The sequence below is a fragment of the Oreochromis aureus genome, linkage group 17, assembly GCF_013358895.1.
Source record: "Oreochromis aureus strain Israel breed Guangdong linkage group 17, ZZ_aureus, whole genome shotgun sequence".
In the NCBI taxonomy this organism is placed as follows: Eukaryota; Metazoa; Chordata; class Actinopteri; order Cichliformes; family Cichlidae; genus Oreochromis; species Oreochromis aureus.
In genome coordinates this window covers 15770127-15795340 of record NC_052958.1, presented here as the reverse complement: position 1 = coordinate 15795340, position 25214 = coordinate 15770127, and the positions used below count along the sequence as shown (strand labels likewise).

The following is a 25214-nucleotide window of genomic DNA, read 5'->3' as shown; positions in this document are numbered from 1 at the left end:
GTCCACCAATCAACTTCCCCCTAAGTAACTGGTAAGCCAATAGCAACCCCTGTCTTTAGTGTGCTCGGTAACTAAGGACTGAGCAACTGAGTTCTTCCCAACCACAAAAGTGCTATGCCTCCTGAGGATCTTCCTTAGCAACCGTGGACAAACATGAGTTACTACAGCATAAGGTGAGAATTAAACCTAACGCAGCTTGTACGTTGTGTCCTTACTTTTTCCCTTTGGTGAACTGGGGAATGGGGAGGTAAGCGCTGGGATTAGCGCTTTCTTTGAGACGAAAAACTTAGCTGTCGCCCACAACTTTTATAAGAGAGAGCTGCATACAGATAGAGACTGGGCTCAGGCAACTAGCGTTAGCTTGTAACGGTAACAGGCTAGCTTTAACATTCCACAGCTGGCGTGTGAGCACAAGGAGCAGTTAACGGTGTAGTCCCCCCCCCATCTTTTTATTTTATTTATTTTTTCGTTTCGATGACTATTACTGGGTGAATGGCGAGAGAACGATCGTTGTATTTCAGGACTTGTGATGTGCACAAACCGCACAGCAGAAAGGGGGAAAAATAACCATAAGTAGCAACCGTTTTGTTTTAATGTTACCCTTGCTTGCTTATAAATGTAGCCATTTATAGTTCGGAAACCCATAATTTGTCGCATCTCGTTTGTCTTTAGTTAAATGCCCACGTACAGTGTAATAAACACTTATTTATTTATTTATTAAAGCCGCAGACAATCCTTTTGTTATACACGAACACATCTCTTTATTTCAAATAGCATTTGCGTTAGATATTTACCTCATACATAACGCCATAGATATTTCAAATTTGGATATAGCAAGACTAGATGGATTCCAAATAGTTGTTTTGCTGTATAAAATGCTTTAGATCCTGGTACCTAAAGAGAGGTACTCAGCCACTTCAGAGCACTCACTAGGTTTAGGTGAGTGCTCTGGAAAAAAACTGTATATCATGTCTGAACATGCCTCTTCGTAGTCTCTGGTTTTATGTAAAAAGCATTCATGTCAGCGTGTGTTTATCCTCACCTCCCAAATGAGTAAATAGATAAATATCTGGATAAGTAAGCCAGTTACTGAATGCAAAACATAGATTTACAAACAGTCACACAAAATTCGCCTGGGTATAATGTACTGCCTGTAACCCCCCTCCCCATACATACACAGAGTGTAAAAACGGCGCTGTGTTAATGGAAGCTGCTTTACAGGGTTTTAAGAACTGGAGCAGAGATTCGTCCTTCATTTTTGTTGGGAGATAATTATCACAGTACCTCACCCACCCTTTCCTGTTATAGAGCGAGTCACATTATTTGATTTAATCAGTTTGTAGATAAGTTCTGTTACCTAAGGTTTAAACTTAGTGATAGATAATTTTCATTAGTTACAGTGACATTGAAACGAGAACTTTTTTGTGTGTGTTTTGTTTTTAAATTGACTATTTTGCTGCAAACAAGTATTGACAGAGAAATGGTCTCTGCATGGTATCAGTTAGTCTTGGTCTGTTGACTTGGAATAACTCCCATTCTGTTCATGTTTTTTCCCCAGATGTGGAACAAGTACTGTGTTTTTGGAAATCTCAGGGCCTTTCTAACCGTGTCAGCTTAGTAATGTGAACCACTTTGAACACATTCCTGATTAGCACACCACTTGGAATGCACACTTTATCAGTGTTGAAAAGCAATGGATAAAGGGCTCCTCACAAATGCCACACAATTTAAAATATATATATGTATATATATGTATATATATTATTAGTATTATTCTTTGATGCAGTGAATGCTGTGTCCTTCATATTTCTTCAGTGACTGCTGAGTCACTTGGCAGCTTGGAGTAGTTACAAATCCCAGAGTCACCATGCAGAGCTGACACATTTGCAGAATGACAGTTTTCATAACAGCATCACCATTGTAATGTTTCAAGTGCCGATAACATGAGTGTAGCGTCATAAGTGCGAGGCTGGTGGAGTTTTGTTATTTGTCGCACTGCACAAACAGTGCCAGGCTTGTGCTTAGCAGGGATTTTCAAAGTTTTGATGACAGATTGCCTGCTTAGGGAGCTAGCACAGAAAATGCACACATCAAACCCTACTGTAGTTACTGTGTGTGTTCAGATAATGGTGCTTTGTGTTAGTATTTGTCATTTATGTAGTGAGGTTGCTGTAATATTTCTTAAAACCAACTTTATTTGTATATTTTAGGAACCAGCGTGAGTATTTGTATCGGAAACGTAGGGGTTTTAATTTGGATAATGTCTTTAGGAAAATGTTCTATTCGTCTTTTATTGAGTCTGTTTTAACTTTTTATTCAATCTGCTTGTTTGGGTCTCTTAGCTTGAAGAACAAGAAGAGGTTGGAGCATATTGTTAAATTGTGTAGTAAAGTGGCAGGTATAAAGCTAGATGATCTGCCCTCCTGTATAGAGGCAGGGCAGCAGAATTGAAGGGAGAAAAAATTCGGGTGATAGCACACATCCTGTGTTTTCAGAGTATCAGCTGTTGACTTAAGGGAGGAGGTATTCTTTGCCTCGTTGCAGAACAAATAGATTTAAATTCTAATTTGTTCCTACCACTATTAATTTTTAAAATTCTATGATGTGATTTGTGTTTTTCTTGGCACATCTTGGCTGGCTGCAAAGCAAATTGCCCCTCGGGGATACTAAAGTTGATCTTGATCAGCCACTATCTTTGGTGTTACTGAATTCTCCTTTAGATTTCTATTCATTGTTGGATTGTCTGAATACCATTTCTTCCTCCTGTAATATCTCTGGAAATACTCTCTTGGTATTTATCTGTACTGCTACTTCAGGAGTGATGAATGAATGAAATGTACAGTTTCCTTGTTCATAAAATTTCACTATTTTCTATCCCTGTTGTTCACACTGTTCTATCCCAGTGTGCACACAAACCAAAATTTCAGTGCGTAGAGGCAAAACTGCCTCAGGGCCATTTGACATGTCATCAGTTCTTCTTTAGATTGTATATTTGATGGCCTTTTTGCAGCATCTAGACATAACAGGATACTCTCTTAGCTTTTACCACTTTTCCATCCATCAACTACTTTCATACAACAAACAAACAAAAAAAACCCCATAAAAAACAAACATTTCTCAGAGGAGGACTTAGATTTCCCAGGGCTTCCTTAGTTTAGCATTAACCAACGTCTCCCAGCAGATCAGATGACTTACTCAGGATGAGGGCCGTTTACTTCCCAGGGTCACCTGCACTGTTTTTAATTGTGGGTTAATTCACACAAGAAATTGATCAGCCTTTTTAATTACTAAAGTTTTTTTTTTTTTTTAAGGAAAAGTGAGTGCAAATTAGTACAAAGTATTGATGCAGTAATCTAACAGTTAATTCATAACTGTGTGTGAAATATATTGCAATAATAATTTGTGCTTTATGTAAAATTCTACAGGAACACTGGAACTAGCCCCACAGCACACACAGTGGGCCTCCACACACCATTTGAGAATAGCTGGTGAGCCCCTGTGTTCACACTCAGTGGACTGTGGGGTAGAGTGTTACGTATAACCTGAGGTGAAATGAAACACCTTTTCTTAGATGACATGTGAGGTCCACAAGTGTTAGCATGGAATCTTCAGCTTAAAGTTAATTATAGTTAACTTTTTTCTGAATATTTCCTGTTGGAAACTAAAGTTAGTCCTACAAAGACTCTTTTATACCTATTGTGTCTAAATTTTCTTTGTATGATTCAGTAAGATTCAGTAGCTTGTGGAAATGTGGAATCATTGAGGAGGAATGTGTTGGGATAAGGTTTGGACTTTGACTAGGCCATTGCAACACCTTGATTCTTTTCTTTGTCAGTGATTCTGTTGTAGTTTTTGTTGCTGTGCTTAAGACCATTGTTCTGTTGCAATACTCAATTTTAGACAAGCTTTAACTATCAGGCAGATGGCCTCAGATTTCACTCTAAAATATAGAGGAGCTCATGGTTAACTCAGTAACTCCAAGGTGTCCAGGTGGCAACAAAACAAGCCCAAATCATCACTGTCAGTTGGTATGACAGTTGGTATGAGGTGTTTATGCTGTGTTTTGTGTTTGGCTTTCAACAGTCGTGACACAGCGTTATGGCCAGACATCTGTGCTTTGGTCTCGTCTATTCATTGTTCCAGAAGTTTTGTGGTTTGTTCAGATGCCACTTTGCAAACCTTGGCCATGTTGCCATCTTCAATTTAGGGAAAAGAGGCTTTCTTCTGTGTAATCTGTCCAAACAGCCCATAGTTGTTTAGTCTTTTTTGTAATTATATTGGAACTTGGGATCACAGTTTCTCTGAGCTTATGGTGAAATTGCTGGGACATCCACTCCTGGAAAAACTGCAATATTGTGTTAACACACACCTGAATGCTCCAGACCAGCAAACTGCCAAAACCTCTGCTTTTATAAAGATAGTCAAACTTGCTGATGATTATTTAGCGGCAATGGTAAATGGACTTGTTCTTATATAATACTTTTCTACTGTAACTGAGCACGCAACGTGCTATATACAATTACAATATTACTGCTTCCAGTAATGCTTCCAAAAATGCATAAATTCCTTTGAAACGTTTCCTTTCCAACCTGCTACCTGCATCATATCATGTGTGTAGTTCTGCATGAGCAGTTGGGGTGATATTGAAGTTAGCACGCCATCTTAGTTGAACATTGTTATAAATCAATTGATTAAAAAAATTCTCTACAAGGATAGCGGTTAACCTCTGCAACTGCAAGAACGACTTGTGGTCCAGTTGTGATTTACTGTGGCTGTCCAGTGAATTCCAAATGGCCCAGCTGGCAGGCGTAGTCCACTCTGTTTCTCATGCATTTAGAGACTAAAGTAGCATTTTTGGTTTTTGTAATCTATACACTTTTTTGTTGTTGAATAGTACAGCACTGCAAGCAGTCAACTAAATTAATAGATATATCTGTATTTGTCATTCTTTGTTAATTATGAAGAATTAGTGCTAATGGACATGAGTTTGCTTTTTTTGTTGTTGCCTAAATAAAGTAAAACATAATTGTGAAAGAGTCAAAAGGGGACTGTGTCACTTGGCATCCCAAGGGTAGCTTATTTCCATCATTTGTTTTGACTTCAATAATTACTCCCACGGGTGAATGATTCCCCTGCTTATCATGAGTTAACGTATTTGCGAGTTTACTGCTCTCTCTCTAAGAACAAACATACACAATATATGCCTCATTTTCTGTCTGATTTTTATTTTGTCTCTCTCTTCCAAATAGCCTCAGGAAAAACAAATGTCAGCTTCTGGTCGCCTAGCAACCACATAAAGGTCCTCCCACTGTATCTGTTTTTAGATGTTGTACTCTATAGGTTTAATTTTATTCAGATAACTTTCTTAAAACTGCATATGCTTCTCAGTTCCACAATGAAAAATGTAATCTTAGAGTGATCCAGGAAGGTAGTTTGGGAATTAGTTTTGACAAGATTTGGACTATTTAAGGCTCAACATAGTCTCACTGTTGCATAACTCAGATGCCAGACAGAATTGAAGTCTGGCTTCATACTATACGTCCAGTGGCCCCTCCTATGAGTCAGAGAAAATGAGCCACATGCAAGTGCTGACTTTCTCAGTAGTTAGTGGACGGTATTGTGGGAACTTAGTGATAGCAACCTTTAAAGAGTGACTTTATATCTAAAATATAATCAGGCTAAAACAACTTACCCTGGTGCTCTTTCAGACTTTCAGTTCTGTCTCTGCCTGATCTTTTGCAATACTCTGACATTCAAAACTGTCACTTCCATACCTATCCCTAGCTGGATCCTTGCGCATTGCCTCAAGTGTGAAGTCATGGTAACAGCACTAAGCCTCACAACCTCAGAGTACCTCAGCAGTGGTAGCTGTCACTCCCATGGGTGGGACATCTACTCTTTCTCAGTGACACACTAGCAGAGATCTTGGAGTCTGTAGGGTTACAAATGGGTAGAACTGAGCAGTAAGTAAGACCACGAGTGTAAATGAGATTTTTGTTATAGATAAGAGACATTTGGACTGGCATTCCTGAAGCTGCATCCATGGACACTGTAAAGACCGAGGGATCTCAGCCTGCGTACAGTCGCTGGTCATACAGGTAGTTGCACATAATGGCACGTGTACATGCAGTATGTTTTGATCTCAGTAGTAGAGTTTTTTTCAGAATATACATTCTTGTGTGCTCTTTAAGACTTGTGGTTTCTTTCTTTAAGCAAGACAGCTGCCTTCTGCATGAAAACAGATGCAGTTAAAGAAACTTTTGCTTTAATTCTCCTAGCAGGATAGTCTTTTTAGAAATAAGGAATTACAGAGTTGCCTGTGTTAGGATTGAGGTCAGCATTACTATGTTTCTTCAAGTCGCTGAATGACTCGATGTTCTTCTCGCTCATGTTTCTGCCACCATGTCGTTACTTATTCAGAGCATCAGGCTGTGACTGTGTGCTGTAACCAGAGTTGGTAAATTGCGTGTGTGTCCAGCCCGTTTTGAGTGTGTGTGTGTGAGTGTCTGCTCTTGGTAGGTTAATTCAAGTATTCATCCAGTTAAATGTTTCCTCTTAGCATTTTATTTCATAAATACTCATCAGTTTCTAGTCTGTTCTAAGGAGTCTACATAAACCATATTCTCAGTTTTGAGGCTGTGGTGATTGAGACTAGAGATTTAATTTGAATTTACTAATCTTTAATTCCTTTGATTTTGAAATTGATCTGAGAAGGCTGTAATCATAATACATCTGTTTAACATATGAAGTCTATTTTTGGTTCTGATCCTCTGCATTTGATGACATTTCTATTTGATGTGCTGCAGCTCTTTGCTTCTTGTTTAGTTATCGTTCCAAGATTCTGTAGCTTTGAATTATCATTATTCCATTTCAAATTCGTAAGTCATGGCTCTGTGATTTTGAGTCCTGAAACCCAATTTAAGGGGATTCCTCCCTGATAGTATTCAGAGATGCTCATAATATATATAGAAAAAGTTTTGCTCTATGACAGGTAATCACTCAGTGATGTCCAAAATAATCACTGGCAAAAATAATTATAGTTAGAAATTTTCAAAAAGCCATGATTATTGTTAGAGCCCAACCAGTTTGTTAGAGGGCTGATAATATCGTTCCATATTAGCTATTTGCAGATCTGTCGGTGTCTGCATTTAAAATGACTGATGAAGCATAAAGAAGAGAGAGGGAAAAACACTCTTGAACCATGATATAAGTGTTGATGTTCCAGAGTTTGTCCACCAGAAGGCACTGTACAACTTCCCTTTTGGCAATAAATGCTTTTGGAATTTCATAAATACAAGAAACAGCTGATCCTGGAAGACTCATTCAGAGCATAAACTAAATAAATAAAAATAAATAAACAACCAAACTTACAAATATTAGGGAACTGCTTTGTGTGTCTCAAAGAAAAAAAAGGGCAATATATATTAGAAGATTGGATTTTTCGGTCACCAAATATTGGTATTGATATCGGTCTTAACATGAGTCAGCTCTAATTATTAGCACTGATTTTAGTATTTAGTATGATTTAGTATTTAGTGTGCTGCATTTCTGCAGGTGCTTTTTCTGTTGCTCAGATATTAATGTTAAATACAATCAGTCGAGTTTTTAGTGAAAAGCAAGAAGGACACAGGTAAATTATATTTAACCTTAATATGTTTATTATGCTTTATTGATCAGAGAGTCTAGTTTGACGATCTTGTAAAATGTATGAACAAAAAGTTGTATGAACCTAATATGTTTGCATGGCCAGAGAAACCGTAGCTCTCGATAACCCAGGACAACCTTGCTGTGAGGTAATAGTGCTAATATCTGAGACACCTGCTTCTATGCATGTACCAATTTTAGTTCTTCCTGATTATAAACTGGTGCAAGAGCAACTTGATGGATGGATGGATGGATGGATGGATGGATGGATGGATGGATGGATGGATGGATGGATGGATGGATGGATGGATGGATGGATGGATGGATGGATGGATGGATGGATGGATGGATGGATGGATGGATGGATATTTTTTGGGTTATGTTTTACTCTCTTGAATTAAGCATTAAACCACTATCAGCCCTCATTTTATGGAGTACCCTCTCTTAAGTTCAAAGCTGAATTGCCTGAATTAAGTCACACTCATCCAACTTTCAAATTAACATTTAAAGTGGCAGAGTGGAAAGCTTTTAATTAAAATGAACAACACACAAAACAGATCATGGTCTGATAATACTCTTGTGGGTTTAATACATTTTTCTGGTCAGCTTTTCCTTTTTTTATATCCTGAACCAGCAGCAGAGTTATGGACAGTTATCACAGTTAAATTAATAGCTTTAAATGATTTAAAACATCAACATTGTGCAACTTATTTGATATTTCCTACAGCGAATTTATCAAAGGCATAAGTACTTAGATTTTGCACAGCTCAGCTGCAATTACGTGCTTTGGTAGGCTCCTCCCTTTGTCAGTCTGTGAATCTTTACAGCAGAGTGCTAAAGTCCTCCAATTACAGTGAGGCTCAAGAACACACTGCAGGTTTTTAATCAATGCTGCTGGAAGTGTGCTGTTGACAGAGCAAGAATCTCCATGGTTACCTTGGACTGACACACAAGGAAGGGACAACAGTGGCGCGTCCTTCTCTTGTCACCAAAGCTGTGACGGACTAATGAAGAGGCGATCGCTTACCGCTGTGATGAGGCACCATGTAACTGTGTTTGTGTGTATGCGCATGTCCATATTTACCAAGAACATAAAGGACATGCTGTAAACCTTCAGCAAATTAAAGTGTTTTTTTTATAATACTTTAAAGAAGCTTGTCTTATAGTTTACATTGCACCTGTTCTGCAGCTGTCTTTTTTAGTACGTTATCCACTTGTCTGACATAATATCTGAAGGAGGCTGTCGATTTTGGACTTTTTTGGACTGTTTTACAGCCAGTTATTATCTTTATCAGTCACATTTCGTTATCATATTAAAAGCTGAGGCATACCTTTGAAGTTGCACTTCTTTTTCTTCTATTAATTGGGATTAAATGTACAGCTTAATTTCTTTCTACTGACACAAAAGGGAGTATTTTTGGTTTGGCCCACTTAAGATCAAAGCGGGCTGTAAAATTACATCCCTGCTTTAAAATATATCTTGTTTTTTTTGTTTCTTATTCTTTCCAAACCACAATTGAATCAATAAAACCATACTTAAAGGTGGAGGGTTTTTTTTATATCCCACACATTTTTTATCTCCTTCAACCGAAGGACCAGCGAGTTTATATCATGGCAAGGCATTCAGTTCAACTGAATTTCAATTCAGTTTTATTTATATAGCACCATGTCACAGCAATGGTCACCTCAAGGCGCTTTAAATTGTAAAGTAGAGACCCGAAAACAGGGATGTCAAACTCATTTAACATCAAGTGCCTCCTTCACATTTTCCAAAGTCGTCCGGTGGGCTGGATTGGTCTTTGATGAGCTGATTTGCTCCCCTGGGCCTTATGCTTGATACCCCTGCCCTAAAATAATAGGCTCGTATGTCCTTCCATCCCGGTGTCTATCCCCAATTCACATGAATCACTGTTCCTCCTACGATATTGGTCAGAATTTAATCGAAGTTGCACACAGTGATGGGTTTTCATCCAAACTTTGCTCAAGGTCAAAGTCACATTTGTCATTATATAAGCACTTTTCCTTTTCCCTGTTTTCATAGCATAACTTTTAAATACATTTCTTACAATTTCTAAAAATTCTTTTGTTCATTTCAGGGTGAGCGAGATTTTGTCCTGGATTTGACTGTTTGCGAGTGTCCTTGGCTTCTCAGTGAATTTCTATTCTCAAACAGCCAACCAGTGACAAGGAAACATTTTACTTTCTTTCTGTTCTTCACACATTATATGAACCTGTGAATCGTGATGAATCGTGAGCCAGATGAGCTACTACATCATTGATCATCATTATGGTTTTCTTATTTGGTGTCGTCTCTAAACTGGTTTCACTCTTTTGTTTATTTTCCATATGTCCCGTGCCCCTGGTGGTATGATTTTTTTCCTGAAGACCTTCCAGTTCTGCCAGCTTCTCGTCTAACACAACAGCCAGGTATGCACCTACACACTCCAAAAAATTAAACTCCAGTTGCAGGACCTGAAAATGACAGATAGACTGAATGATGAACTTAAAACCTTAGTGCTGAACTGTTATATTTCAGACAGTCATCAATTAAAGAATGATCTTCTTATGTGATTGGCTTAGGTTTGATTCCGGTGTGGACCCTTTCCTGTGTGTCATTCCCTTTTGCTCTCTCCCTACTTCCATCTGTACACTCACCTGTCCCTGTCCAATATAGACTAAAGAAATGCCCCCAAAATATTAAAAAATATGGAAGTCTTTCACTTGGTTTGCATTTCTTAAAGTGAATCATAAATGTGATTTAAAGGGTATATTTGTTATGTTTGTTTGCCATATTTGTTACTTAGGGGCTAGACTATTAAAACTCTTTATATGCAGGCTTACTTGTTGTTCCTAGAGAATTTAAAAGTAGAATGGGAGGCAGACCCTTCAGTTTTCAGGCCCCTCTTCTATGGAACCAGCTCTCAGTTTGGATTTGGGAGACAGACGCTAACAGTAAAATACAGTAGCCTCTGTGATCACAGGTGTAACTACTCTGTGACAGGCCCCAAGATACCCGTGGCTTTGTACTAGAACAAACTCAGGTTCTCAACATTCTCTCCCTCCCCGTCTCCCATAGACACACACACAGACTGTAAGTGCAAAAATAATGACATATAACAGTAATCAGTGATATCATTAGTATCACCCTGGTCAACAACGCAGTCAGAGGTTGAAGGATGGACACATTTATCTAAGCTTATGCTATAAACTCACACTGCCTTCTTCCACTAGGCTACCATAAGACCCAAAGAGATTACAACATAAAGACAGCTGTAATGTCTATAAGCATGGAGCAAACAAGAGTCCACAGGCCCTCACTGATTGACTGGATGGGGTCACCTTGCCAGACAAACACATTCATTCATAGAATTCCCATTTTCGATGAGTCAGCTTCTAGATACACAAAAACACACACAATATAAAATTATGTTTACTTTGCTTGCAAAACATAACTGAATTCTGCTTTTAAGATTAGGCTTAAAACTTTCCTTTTTGCTAAAGCATATAGTTAGGGCTGGATCAGGTGACCCTAAATCCTCCCTTAGTTATGCTGCAATAGGTGTAGGCTGCTGGGGGATTCCCATGATGCATTGAGTGTTTCTTCTTCAGTCACCTTTCTCACTCAATGTGTTAATAGACCTCTCTGCACTTGTTGGATACTTGTTATTATCTCTATATCTCTTCCACAGCATGTCTTTTATCCTGTCTTCCTTCTCTCATCCCAACCGGTCGCAGCAGATGGCCGCCCCTCCCTGAGCCTGGTTCTGCCGGAGGTTTCTTCCTGTTAAAAGGGAGTTTTTCCTTCCCACTGTCGCCAAAGTGCTTGTTCATAGGGGGTCATATGATTGTTTTCTCTGTATGTATTATTGTAGGGTCTACCTTACAATATAAAGCACCTTGAGGCAACTGTTGTTGTGATTTGGCACTGTATATATTAAATTGAATTGAATTGAATTTATTTTATATCATTCAAAAAGCTCTGTGAAAGCCTTTAGCTGTTCTTAAAACACCACAGCGAGAGTACTAACAGGCACTAGAAGGGGAGATAGCTACCATTTCCTGAGTCTAGTTCTGCTGGAGATCTGTGCCTTTTAAAAATACATTTTCTTTCTTTCTACTGATATGCCAGCTCATAGGGGTTCATCTGATTGTTAGGTTGTAGGTTCAGTCTTTACCTTAATGGATAAAGTGCCCTGAGGTGGCTATTGTAAAACTGAATTAACTCTCTTTATTACTTGTGATTTCTCTCTTGCCTCAAAAAAATGTTTTAATCTCTTGCTACTACCTTTATCAGAGCAGTTATGTTCTAATGTGTTCAAGCAGCGCTTTAGGCTCTTAGGCACACGCTATTCTGCCAAATTACTTCAGGGGTATTACACTGTACCAATGGAAAAAAAAATGTGTTTTAAGGAACTATTAGGAAAACTGAGCTGCTGTAGAGAGCGTCTTTAGCAATTAACCAGATAGTGCCTTGTAGCATGGAAACAACATTATTAATGGAAAAGTTCAGTGAACTGTAAACATTTTAATTAGAGCTATTTATGCCATACTTTGATCATTGGGTACGGTTACATTAGTTGGAGAATTTGTAAATCTGAGGCTCTTTGGTAAAAGCCTCTTTAGGATAACTAATTAACAACGTGTCCCAGGTCCCACTGTTAGTTCATTTGAAGAAATGACTTGGGAAATTAAAAACTAAAATCATCTCCCATTCTCCAGCCCTCTTCTCTCTCACCACAACCTGTGCTCAGTTGCCATAATAACCTACTGTGGAGCCCTTTGATTCATTCGTGATAATATGACACACTTGGGCAAGATGACTAATTTTGACACTGTGTAGCAAGGTACTATTCTTGCTGGCTGTTTGGGAACATATGATGTGTTAATTGTAAGACGTAATAAAGTATGTTATGCTTTTGTTCTTTTTTTAAAAAAAAAATCTAAATCGATTTCATGCACTATGATGTCAGCCAATATTGGGCTTGAGATTCATAAGCAGCATGTGTCCTCACTTACAATCAACTCATAAATGTGTAAAGGATGTGAGCGTGACTAAAAGAGGTGGAACAGAGAGTCAGGATAAGCTTTATGGATATCTGATGAGCTTACGTGGCTCATTTCTGCCAAGCAGAGCATGAGATGTTTAAAGATTTACTCGACAGGAAACGTTCAAGTTCATGAGGATGGGAGTCACACATTACATCACATTATTGGTTTGGGTGTGTGTTTGATTGGGAGATAGATGTGCTGTCGTAGGTCTCTGACTCAGACTTGAGAAAGCCAACTCCTGCTGCTCTCTCTTCACTGTAGCTTAGCAACATTTGCCTGGTCCCTTCAGATAGGTGTCCAAGGTAAATGCCCAGAGGCCCCACACTGTAAGGGCTTCTCTCAGCTAGAGCATTGTCCTGTTTCTTTTTCTTCTTCCCTCTCTGTTTCTTTTAAAAAAAAACCTAAACAAGACACAGGCATAATTAGAGAGTGAATCATGTCATGTTTCAACAGTAAGCAGAAGATCAGTGTTTGTCACTTTGTCCCTCTCCCTTGGAGTTAGTTTTCAACGCTACTCTTTTCAAGATGGGTGCTTAAGATTTTAGATGTGCTGTCTTTCACTATAATTACTAAAGTAAAGTATCTGTAATTGATTAAGGTAAGCTATCAGTCCAACTGCAGTAATGCCCTCTACTGGCTAGATAAGAAAATGTAATTTTTGTTGAAAAAATGTGTCTTTATATTGCTTCTCCTTTTCTCTGCAGTGGTATTGAAAATGACAGCAGCAGTCTTATGCAACAGAAGCTGGAAAAACAGGTGGGAAACAAAACATTTTTTTTTACAACTGAACAGCACAGGTTTTCAAAGATCCTACTTTTGATGTTCTATTTCTCAAAATTTGTGGCATTTCTGCTCTTTTGTCATTGCAATTTCAAAGAGCATCTGTTGAAGCTCATGTGCTCGAATGAGTCTAAGGCAGCAGTCCAACTCACACATAGATTTTAGTTTGAGGGTTAACCTCTGGTGCATTTCTAAACATCTGGTAAGATTTTGCAGGGTAATTAAGGGGCCTGGCTTGTGCTGTGTTCTGGTCACCACAGGCTACTTATGGTTGGCAAGAATGGTTTCAGCAACATACATTTTATTAAATAATGTTGCTGGATTGAAAACCTCCTCTGTTTTTTGGCTTTACCGTTATAATGCTGGGTCATGAAACTGTGACACCTCTATCCTTCCCTAATGAACCACCAAACCAGAGATTCATGGATGTTTATGTCTAAATTGCTTTGAAATGCATAGTTTTCACGTTTAAAAAAAAAAGCACAGTTCAAATGAGAGATTTTAATAGACATCTATAACACAACTAGATATTGTTTCGAACATGCAAATTGTTTTTCTAAATGTAGTATTCAATTGACTTTTTATTTGTGTATGCAATGACTATAATGAGAGACCCACAAGCATTTACTCCCAATGCACAGACTTATATTAGCAGACAGTCAAATTGTGTGTGTGGTGGTGGGTGGGGGGGTTTCATTATGGGTTACATAGTAAGACAGTTAAAACTTAATCTTCCTGCATGCAGAGTGATTTTCTGAAACCTTGCTGTAGAGCTGTGGTGTAGTGCTTTAAGCTGGAAGCCTTACTCCAGTATCTCACATTAGGCAGAAGGAAAACAGGGGAGAAGGGTAGGGGGCTCAGATTGGTGACTTCAAAGAGAGAGGCGGATTTATTGTGAGGCGCCTGGTTGTGTGTGTGTGTGTGTGTGTGTGTGTGTGTGTGTGTGTGTGTGTGTGTGTGTGTGTGTGTGTGTGTGTGTGTGTGTGTGTCAGGGTCTCATTGTGGCTGACTTGTGCTGCACGCTTTCAGCTGAGTTCAAACACACACTCTCTCTTGAGTCTTCTGCTCTTACATAACTCACAAGGACAAACAAACATACATAGAAGACATCAGATGCAAGCTTTGGAAAATTAAATAATGATTACATTTTATATATATTTATATGATGAAAGTGAAGCGCACTAAAGGAGCTGCACACCTCCCAGCCCATATCTCTCTCTCTTTTCTCTCTCGCGCTCTCTTTCCTTTCTTTCTGTCCTCTCTCTCTCACCCTATCTCTCTCCTGCTCGAGCGCTAATGACTGCTGATTCAGTTAGCAACGGTGACTGCCTGTACATACAGACACACATACACACACGCGCGTACAGACACACAAGCTTGGTATTTGGCTGGGAGACAGATCTCTTGTGTTAGAGGAGCACATAGTGCAGTGGAACAGGTTGACAGTTTACTGATTCTTAAACTGAGCTCCAGTAGAGGAATAAAGGACATGGAGACAGAGTCATGCCCACCAGGAGTGCTTCTTTTAGGGGGAGAACACATCTTCATCTGACTTAAAGAGAAGTGGAATCTGCTTTTTTCTTTAGAAGACTTGTTAACTTTTAATATCAATGGAACGGGTTTGTAACTTCTTATTTTTCTTTTTCTGATGTATTTTCTAGTTTGTTTGTATTTTGGATCAGGACTTGTTTGTGCGACGCAGGTGTGAGGCTGTTGCTTACGTAGACTCAAAGTTTTTTCATCAGTACTGCCAGTGAGAGGAAAAAAAATCTAGTTATCTTTCCCTAACAGTACTTTAACTTCTCTTTTCAGTAGAGGGTTTGCATGGCCTCTTTTCATCATGTAAATATAAATGTACATTATATCTAAATCAGTGTCTTTTAACCCACATTCTTTGCTCTGCTCTTTCCGGTGTTTTGGGTCACATAGGAAGGATTGTGAAAACCTGAATGAAGTCACATCCTGTGTTGAAAATGCCAAGTACTCACGCTAAACAAAAGAATTGAATATTACAATGGGTTGGCTTAAAATAGCTCGATGGAAGACAAACCAAGCCGCTCAGACTAATCTGGGAGTACATGAGCTGCAACTTTTGAAGTTAAAGGTTTGGTTTGCCTCAAATCAATAGTCAGTATCTTAATGAAGAGGAATTATTGTGCAATGTGAAATCTGGTAGCTTTCCCACTTTCATTCATTACACTAGACCTAATTATGTTCATTATGATAATGCTGCGTTATGTTTTATTCATTTGTCTCCTTTTATTTATAGCAATAAAGGGAGAACACAGATCTGCTCTTCCTTTGAAATGATAACAGCTGGGTCCAGCTCTTGGATTTTTCATATGCTAAAGAATAAAAAAACAAATGCTTCCAGTACCACTTCTTTCTTAAAGTTTGCTTTTTGGATGTTTTTCATGTTCACTGTAGGATAAGATGATTCGATTTTCTCTTTTTTTTGGACCTAATAAAAAAATGACATTAATCCACTTTGTCTCATATAACTTGCAACGACGGCTAGTGAAACTGATTTCCTCGAGTGTTTTTAGAATGACTGAAGTCTAAAAAGCTTTTTGCTCTGCCAAATATGAGACAAGGCTTCTCGGTCTCTCCCAGCTCACTGAACACTAAACAGGAATTGTTGTTGTGCATTTGGCGCGCTAATTAATGCGCTTGCATAATCCATCGCCTGCTCTGGCCACAGTGGGTTTTAGGGCAAGTGGATACAACGTGAACATAGTCAGTTTTCTACCCTTACTGAAACTGCAGTACAAATGATTGTGGACTAATCTCACTACCTAGAGGTCACACGGGTTCTGAGTAATCAGTCGAAAAAAACCTCATCTCAGTGATGATGTTTGAAGCGGCTCATGACTTTATCAGACCCTTGTTATGTTATTACGTTGGGCGTTCTTCAGTTCACCGAACTACATAACATTACTGTAAGCTTTCACAGTCCCCATTATTTTATTATTTTTATTTTGGTTGTTGTGTTTTATTATGGGCTTATTTTTTTATTTACTCTGTCTTTTGGCGTCAGTATTAAGTCAGGTCACAGTGGGTTTTAGGACAAGTGAATACAACATGAACGTAGTCATTTTTCTAACCTTACTGAAACTGAGTTGTGTACTGCATTACATATAGTTTTTGTAGTGCATACAGCTTTCTATACTTTGTATAGAAAATGTCCTCCTATTCCGATAAGTAGCTCAGCCAAATGTGTTTTGCTGCCTTACAGGTCTGGACTGTGTGTAGCTATCTTTCTTTTGAAGACTGTATAGTGTATTATGCTGTGACACACTAAGCTGACCTTGTATGGCTTTATCTCTCCACTGGAATATTTTCTTCAAAGATAAAGTAAAAATAACTAAAATACTTTAATGAGTTATTGGATGGACTTCTGTGCGTTTTGGTACAGGTAACCACGGTTCCCAGATAAGCCTTTAGAAAATCAAAGCTTTTGTTTGCCCAATACTTGTTTATGGCACAAAATCTCACATGTAGATATCCAATTTTTCTGACCTTGCTGTAGTATTAGAATAGCATTATGTAATGCAACTACCAGTGCTCCTTCCTTTTATTTTCTTTTTCTGTTATCGTCCTGGTCATTTGCAGCACCTACTGAGAGACACAGGTTGTAACTCATCATCCATACTAATGTAATTACCCATAGCTTGTTGTGTTGATGTTCTCCAGCTTGGCTTAATCTTCCCAACCTCCATCATTTAATACATGCCAGCTAATTATGCATGAAGTGAGTTTTCCAGTTGCGTGACCTGAAAGTCATGTATATTTGTACCTAGAATTAGGTTACACACCATTTCTGTTCCCTTGTTTGGTCCACAGAGGGCACTGCTGGAGCAGAAGCAGCGGCAAAAACGTCAGCAACATTTGATGGTCCAGCCCAACACAGAGATTCGCCCCCGGCGTTCCAGGGCACGGCGTGGTGAAGAGCAAGCCCCGCTAGTCGAATCTCAACTCAGTGTCACCAACGATGTCATAATAGATGGTGAGAAGAACCTTGTGCAGCATTTTTTACGTCATTCATAAAGGCATGTTAATCAAACCCCCATAGTCTAGGCATTGTCACACACTGTTTTCTCTTTAAATAAAAGTAACTTTAGTTGGAGTTATACAATGTTCAGCATTTGGCTGTTTTTAATTTAGGCTAGGCGCATCACAGAGAAGCACGGTTAAACTACCAAACCACACTTAAAGGTCACTTGTGGCCTCAGGCAGCAATAATACTCTGCTATTTGATGCCCTACTGCCTGAAGCTGCCGAGGTTACACTGATACATATTTTAAAAGGAAATGTTTTTATGAAATCAAGGGTTTTTCCCCCTATTTTTTTAGTTAATATTAATATTAGGTGCAGTATTAAGGGAGAGTACTAAAAGTGGCTACCATCAATCCCATGGATCAACTGTTTGCATCAAAGCAAAGGGGCTTATTTTTAAGCCGGTACTGGCCTCATTGACAGATATGTATTTGGATGAATATTTTTTTAATATTTTTTTCCTATTTTACACCACATGTTATTTGTGCTCAAGCACTATAATTGTTTTATATATTAGAAGGTGTTTCTTAAGTTTTAACCTCCTCAGCCTTGTTTAGCCACTGACAGGCTCAGATTATCCATCATTCTAAGAGTCTGTGAGTAGTCTTTACACCTGTCTTGAGCACAGCTAGCCAGATGTTCAGCATCTCCCTGTCTCCCAAAGGTATACTGTAAAGCTTCACAAACTACAGCGTGACACTGTGTTGAAACAACACTGCAATAATTGACCTTCCCTCAACAGTGAGGCTTTGCCTTAAATAAAACTTTTGTTACATGTTAGACAGGTGTCTGTCTTTGTAGCTTTTATTTAAACAATGCTTTCAGGTACTCCAAGAGATGTTTTGTTTTCATATGGAAGGTGACATTATTAAAATCAATATTGTCAAAATAAATTCTATTTCATTTTCCAGGATTTTCTAGTGTTCTAGGCAATCTAGTGTTGATTTTCTGCCTTGTTTCTTGTGGACAGATATTTCCCTGGATTCTCTAAATCTGATTATGAGAGGAGATATTTGAGGCCTTTACAATTTTATATTATATTTTAAAGAACATTGTGTACCTCTTCCAATTTTTACTTCTGAGAAGCTGCTTCTCTAAGATGCTCTTTTTATACTGACATGTTGACCTCCACATGTTTTTTTTATAGTGCCACTTACTTTTCCAGCCTTGTGTTGCTTCTGTCCCAACTTCAGACTAATTGCAGATATATGAATAGAAGAGATCTTACTATGCATTTAAATGTTTTCTTTGTTAAATGGCATGTTTTAGACCATTTTTATGGTTTTTCTACTGTTGGATGTATATTGTGACACTGTCACAATACATCTCTAATATCCACTCACAGGATTAAGTTGTTTGCACCAAGGCCCAGTATGAGAAAAAGAAGGATTAGTCTAAAGTGCAAATCACGCAAACCTACAGTGGAATCCAAGAATGAAAATATGAATTTGGAAATGTGTATAATAGATTCACTTAGTAGATTAATTAGATACGCTTTGTTAGACCCAGTTAAGGGAAAATTAACAGCTCATGCCTGTCTGCCACTGTCTCCTGTGTTGTAGGTATTGATGGCCCAGCAGCCTTCCTGAGCTCAGAACCTCCTGATATAGGAATGAAAATTCAAATCCTGTCAGTGAGCCAGTCCCAGTCTCAGTCCCAGCCTGAGTCTCAGTCTCAGTCCCAGTCCCAATCCCCTGCTGCTGAAGAGCCTGAGAGAGACGGAGACACTGAGACGCTGCTGGAGCCCAAGACAGATATCCACGAACTGCTGCAGAAGCAAGGTGATTTGTACTGGAGCCTGGGTTTAAATCATTTTTCTAAACCCTGCAGTAAAGTCAAATGGAACAACTATTGTTTGCCTGGTTACTTATTTACTTTGATAGTGTGTGTGTTGAGTCCCCTGGTGATTTTTTTATAAGAAGAGGGTGGAATCAGATATTTACTTCTGGGTTTTCTCAGGGTTTTTCCTACGTTTCTCAGCTTTACAGTTTTTACCTATAAAGACAAAAATATGTATTTATGACATTGCAGGTAAGAAGTTGCTGTTAAACAAAGTCAGACTTTTTGACATCTACCAAATTGATAGCACTCTGCTGCTGCATATGGAGTGAGTGGTATGATTGATGGTAATGCAGTGAGAACTGGTTCACTAAATAATAGGTAAGGGCATTGTTCACACTGCAGTGCTTGTTTGTGGCATCATTAGAACTACTACCACCCACACCCGCCAACCAGCTGACAGGAATATGTACAATTTCAGGAAAATGTATAAAAATCAAGCTCATAGTGAGTTTTGCACTTTTCAGATTCATCTGCAGCAAAAACAAATTTCTCATTACATGAAGCTTAGCATGCATTTAATCAGTAACAACATCATGCAGTTCTGCAGGTGTCATAATGTAGCATGTGTGTTACCACTTTGTGCCCACAAACTTAAGACATGACTGTTTTTTTATGATTTCATTTGAATCCTGCTGAGAAACTCAAAGGCTGGGTTACTTTTCATACCTTTTTTAAAGGCTTGAGTGTGACGCAGCAGAAAGTGTCAGTGTGCTTCTCAATAATGTAAGACCTCATTGTTAATGTTAGCTCAGTTAAGCAGACGAGCCTGCCCCAAAGAGCTCCAGCAGGTATTTTTGGCTGCCTGTCTTCCATATTACCACGGTGCCTTGGGAAATGGAAGAAATAGACATTTTGAGGTACATTCATATTTAATCAGCTCCTTGATGTCATCCAACATCTTCACTTTTGGCTCGCTGTAGAATTTAATATCCTTCTTGGCCATGTGATAATAATTATCTGGAAATGCTGTATGTCTTTTTTGGATTTGCTCAGTTGAATGTTAGTCCTCTTTGACATTTCCAGATGGTTGATTTCATAAGCCAGTGGCTGACACAACTTTGTGTGGGTTTTTTAATTGGAGCCCCAGAGTCACTGTTAGGGGGCAGCTAACATTTGCATTCTGTATTCATGATGCTTCCTGCTTTTTCACAGGATTAGCAGCATATTTGGGGTGCATCACTTGTAAATACTGCACAATAGGGGTTGTGTTTTGCTGTTTTTTCTGTCACATTATCCATCTGATTTAGTACTGCATAGCTTAATGCTTTCTCTCACGCTGGAACTTGCCCAGGATATGTTAGTCTAACTGATCAGTGTCAGGAGGAGGCAGAAATATCTGCCAACAGAAGGCTTTTTGTATGCAAAAGAAGAAAGGCTGTGTGAAAAAGAAAACATATATATATGAAAGCAGGAATACTTCTTAAAGTGAAATTGGATTTGTTTAATAAGGTTCTGCATTCCTTTTAATGGGCAGCAGGGAGGAACTCGTCTGGTCACTCCCTGAAGTCTGATTGGGAAAACTCGCTTTGACCTCCTCCATCTGTTGCATAAGTAAACACTTCACTGATGGGTTTGTGGTCTGAATCGCCAAGTCTCACTGAATGTAACATGATGTTCATTTTGTGAATGAAGGAACAGCTAAGATACAAAAAAATGAGGATAAAGCAGGATACGCTTTTAAGCAAGCCTACTTGTGTTCGACAGATCTCTACCTATGAGCAGCGTTCCTTGGTTTGAACCACACTTATTCACCCACATTTTCCTGCAGCAGTATATCCTCACAGTAGTCAGTTTGATTGCTGTGATTTAAAATCTAAAGTTCTCCACTTACTTCAAACTGTAGATTGGATTGCAGTATTTAGGACTCCAGCTGTATACTCTAACAATTTAGAGCAATCTTGGTATCATTATTGCCATTTCTGGTCAAGCATTTCTTTTACAAGTCAAATTTTAATTAGATTTTAATTAAAAATAATACTGCAATGTAGTGAAAACACACAGCTTTCACACGAGTTTACACTTTGAAAACACATTACAGTGGGATATAGCTGCAGCCAAGAGCTGCATCCTGGCTGATAAATCCAATTATCAGTGAGGAGACAGATAGACAGTCCCGACTGTCTGCACTGTGCAAGCCCCATTTTATGTCTGCATGACTGCATAGAGCTGTCGCTGCACAAGTAGCTGCACATCAGCTTCATTTATTGTCATAAATATGAGCCTTCCAGTAACTGACATGGAAAAGTGCTCTTTAGGCCAGAGAAGTGGCCTTTTGGTTGAATAAATAAGAATCAATGCTAAATAATCACATTCTTTTTGATATTCACTTTCACAAGGCTTCATCCTTTCATTTCATTTGTCATGGTTTCAACAGCTGAAATCAGTCTCCCTCATGTAAAAGAAATCCCCCTCCCCCTGAATATTTCAGATAAATATGAAAGGATGTGCTTTCAGCTGTATAATGCTCTATTTTTTGCTTCAACTATTTCCTAAGTATTGCATCACTTCTTGGGAATTTTTTCCTCATATATCAAAGACCACAGATGAACCAAAAAAACTGGTAAAATCTTCCGTGGAGCGTTTTGAACCAAAACTGAAGGAACCGCTGGAACGAAATAATGACTTTGAGGTTCTTTTGTTGTGGAGGATGTACGCAGAGCATCTGGGTTTCATTTTCCTCTTTTGTTTTTGTGTGAATGGGTTTCTCAGCAGGAGAATTTGTAAAGACGTTTGTGTGTAATTAAAGCTCCCTCACACCACACTCGCACGTCTCTCACCAGGTCTGTGCGAAAGCATGAACTTTGATGAAGCCAGTGAGCACGAGGAAGACTTGGAGGAAGAACGGACACGTTCTCGGTCCTCTCACACAGACAGCAACAGGCCTGCCTCGGCTACTAGTGGCAAGGACATTCCTGTAAAGCCTACGCACACTAGTTCATATACTCACTATTATCTAAAATGCTTTTTTTTTTTTTTAAAAGGTAGCTAACTATATTAATTTGTCCCAGGATCTGGTTACCCCAGGATCACCCACAGCGGAAAACTTACTAGCCGATGTGGCGAATCTGGAGGAGTTTGTCTTACGCCCAGCACCACGTGGCGTCACAGTCAAATGCCGAATCACCCGTGACAAGAAGGGTATGGACCGCGGCCTCTACCCCACTTACTACATGCATATGGAGAAAGAGGATTGCAAGAAGGTGAGATACATGCGTGGGCTATTAAAGTTGTGAATAAGAATCATAATTTTGTTGTAATATGTAACATTTAAAAACAAAAGCCTTCATTAGATACATGTGTCTTCTTTATTGTGTCGTTCCAGGTGTTTCTGCTGGCAGGAAGAAAGAGGAAGAAGAGTAAGACATCCAACTACCTTATTTCAGTGGATGCCACTGACCTGTCACGAGAGGGAGAGAGCTTTATAGGTAAACTGAGGTAAATTCACCCTCCCTGTGTCCACAGAGACCTGCATTAATAAGGTATTATTTGCTGATTGCACACCTTTAATTATATCTATTTTTTTAATATCAACTGATACCACGTGAACAAAATACCTTTAATTAATAGCATTACCTGCATTCTATATCCGGCAGCTCTTATAAGTGATTTATTTTCCTATTTGATTGGTAATATTGATTCCAGTTAAAATAGGCAGTTAAAACATTTCATCTGTCCATCAATTTGTAGCTCAACTGGTCACCAGTGTGTGCCTGGCAAAAATAAAGTGAAGTGTAGCAGACCATTGCCTGATTTCAGAAATTCAATCACAAACCGTGAACCACTGAACAGGAAGCTTCTCTTCTCTTCCGTGCCTGGCTTCCTCCAACTCTCACTCACATTCACACTTTTTTCTTCCAGCAACACCTCACCTCCGGTGAGATTTCAGAGCGAGACTTCTTCTTGGTGTGAGATACACATCTCTGTAGGGATCCTTTTCATAATGTTGACAGTTGGGCTTGACAGTCTGAGCCCATCAGTGGCAAAGACAAGGACTTTCACTTTGGTCCGGACAGTTGACCTGTGGGATTACACTGTAGCTTCTTATGTTTGCCTCTTTTTTTCAATATAACATTCCATTTGATTCCAAAGATTTCCTGCTTGCTAACTATTATAATAAACTACAGCATCCAATAGTTGCTGTTTGTTTGTTTTTCTAAATATCAAGCAGAGTGTGTTGCTTTCAGCCAATCCACATGACTCAAATGTGAAACAAAATGCTGCCAGCATCTGAAAAATATGAAAAGGTGTAAACATTTCATGACCGGTTTGTTTTCTATCAGATCCAACCTCATGGGCACTAAATTCACAGTGTACGACAACGGGACCAATCCGTGTAAAAACCCCGGGGCTCTGCTGGAAGAAAGCAACACACGACAGGAACTGGCTGCCATCTGCTATGTGAGTGAATGACAAAAGGCTAGCAGTGTGTTTAGTGTGTTGCCTGTTCATTAAATATATTTAGTAAAATTGTCACACTCTCTGTGTTTTTTGGCAGGAAACCAATGTGCTGGGATTCAAAGGACCACGCAAAATGACTGTAATCATCCCTGGCATGAACATGAACTTTGAGAGGCTCCCTGTAAGGCCCCAAAATGTGAGTCTGTCAGTAACAGAATTATGCAAAGCTTAACAACTCAAAGAATCTGCCCTTAAATGTGCAACGTGCTGTCCGAATGTTTCATGTATAAAATGACCAAAAGATTAATTTGAATCCAAAGCTGTTTAGCTTTAGCAGTCTGACATTTCACAAATGCTGTTAGAATGCAAAAGTCCAAAAGTCCTGGTGTGTGAGTTTAATGTGTAGTTTGATTCATTCCTAATAAGATTAAAGACTGAAATCGGATATGTTTGTATGATAGGAGCAGGAGAGTCTCCTGAGCAGGTGGCAAAACCATTCACTTGAAAATCTGATCGAGCTGCACAACAAGGCACCCGTGTGGAACGATGACACCCAGTCTTATGTGCTAAATTTCCATGGCCGTGTGACTCAGGCGTCAGTCAAAAACTTCCAAATAGTTCATGATAATGACCGTGAGTATCTTTAATCTCTGAGAACAGCATCTGTTAACTGTATTGTGCTTTCTTCAGTTATGTTTAAGTAGTTTAAATAATTTGGCTGCTAAGAGGATGTTGCAGAATGTCTTGAAATATTTATAACATACACCATAAACACACACATTGATCGACCATTTTTTTTACCCCTCTCTATCTCTAGCCGACTACATTGTCATGCAGTTTGGTAGAGTTGCTGAAGACGTCTTCACTCTGGACTACAACTATCCCATGTGCGCTCTTCAGGCGTTTGCCATTGGCTTGTCGAGCTTCGACAGCAAGCTGGCCTGTGAATAGGTGCTGGTGCTCTGCCGGTAAATTCCAGGAACTCAGTTTTTGTGCCCCCCCCACACCCATGTCATTTTTATCAGGGTAGGTTAAACATCTGCTAACCTGTGTACAGTTTATGTGTATATGTACACGTTTGTAGAGACTAAAAGGGAAATGCAAATGAATAATCTGTGCTGGAGACAGGTGCTCTGATTAGACACCAAGTGCAAAAAGAACTGATCTGATATTTATGAACCTGTTTGAAGATATGTGAAATGTTTATTCTTCACATATTTTTTGTTGCCTTTTACATTTTGATTCCACTAAGTTTTTTACCTTAAAAAATGAGCTATCATCTACAATTCATACTGTAAACAATTTTGAACTATGTAACATGATGGCCTTTCCTCTGGCACCACCTGCAGGCCCAACTTTAGATGTTGTTAGCTAATAAGGCAAACAGAAACGCACAGTTGCTGTACTTTATTTCAACCCCCATTTATAAGGAACTGGCATCACAG

General features: G+C 38.9%; 1 protein-coding gene across 3 annotated transcripts; it reads left to right on the top strand.

Annotated features, from left to right (window-relative positions):
• The first annotated feature begins 59 nt into the window (after positions 1 to 59).
• Positions 60 to 24770, top strand: zmp:0000000711 (tubby-related protein 3). Of its 3 annotated transcripts, XM_031737649.2 has the most exons (13): positions 64 to 173; positions 6004 to 6098; positions 10030 to 10071; positions 13398 to 13449; positions 17317 to 17479; positions 19092 to 19310; positions 22152 to 22285; positions 22380 to 22571; positions 22694 to 22806; positions 23652 to 23769; positions 23867 to 23965; positions 24231 to 24402; positions 24587 to 24770. In XM_031737649.2, the coding sequence occupies exons 2-13, from the start codon at positions 6043 to 6045 to the stop codon at positions 24718 to 24720; spliced, it is 1494 nt and encodes a 497-aa protein (XP_031593509.1). In that variant the 5' UTR covers positions 64 to 173; positions 6004 to 6042; the 3' UTR covers positions 24721 to 24770. The 3 variants fall into 3 exon arrangements, with proteins under 3 accessions (XP_031593519.1, XP_031593509.1, XP_031593528.1); XM_031737659.2 differs by lacking the exon at positions 6004 to 6098 and having other exon boundaries at positions 60 to 173; XM_031737668.2 differs by lacking the exons at positions 64 to 173; positions 6004 to 6098; positions 10030 to 10071; positions 13398 to 13449 and adding an exon at positions 14842 to 15092.
• The last annotated feature ends 444 nt before the right edge of the window (positions 24771 to 25214 follow it).

Coding starts and splice junctions, on each gene's coding strand:
- zmp:0000000711 (XM_031737649.2), top strand. CDS start 6,043: ATGGACACTGTAAAGACCGAGGGATCTCAGCCTGCGTACAGTCGCTGG. Junction 13,450..17,316: donor AACAGAAGCTGGAAAAACAG/GTGGGAAACAAA, acceptor TTTGGTCCACAG/AGGGCACTGCTGGAGCAGAA. Junction 22,286..22,379: donor CTAGTGGCAAGGACATTCCT/GTAAAGCCTACG, acceptor AATTTGTCCCAG/GATCTGGTTACCCCAGGATC.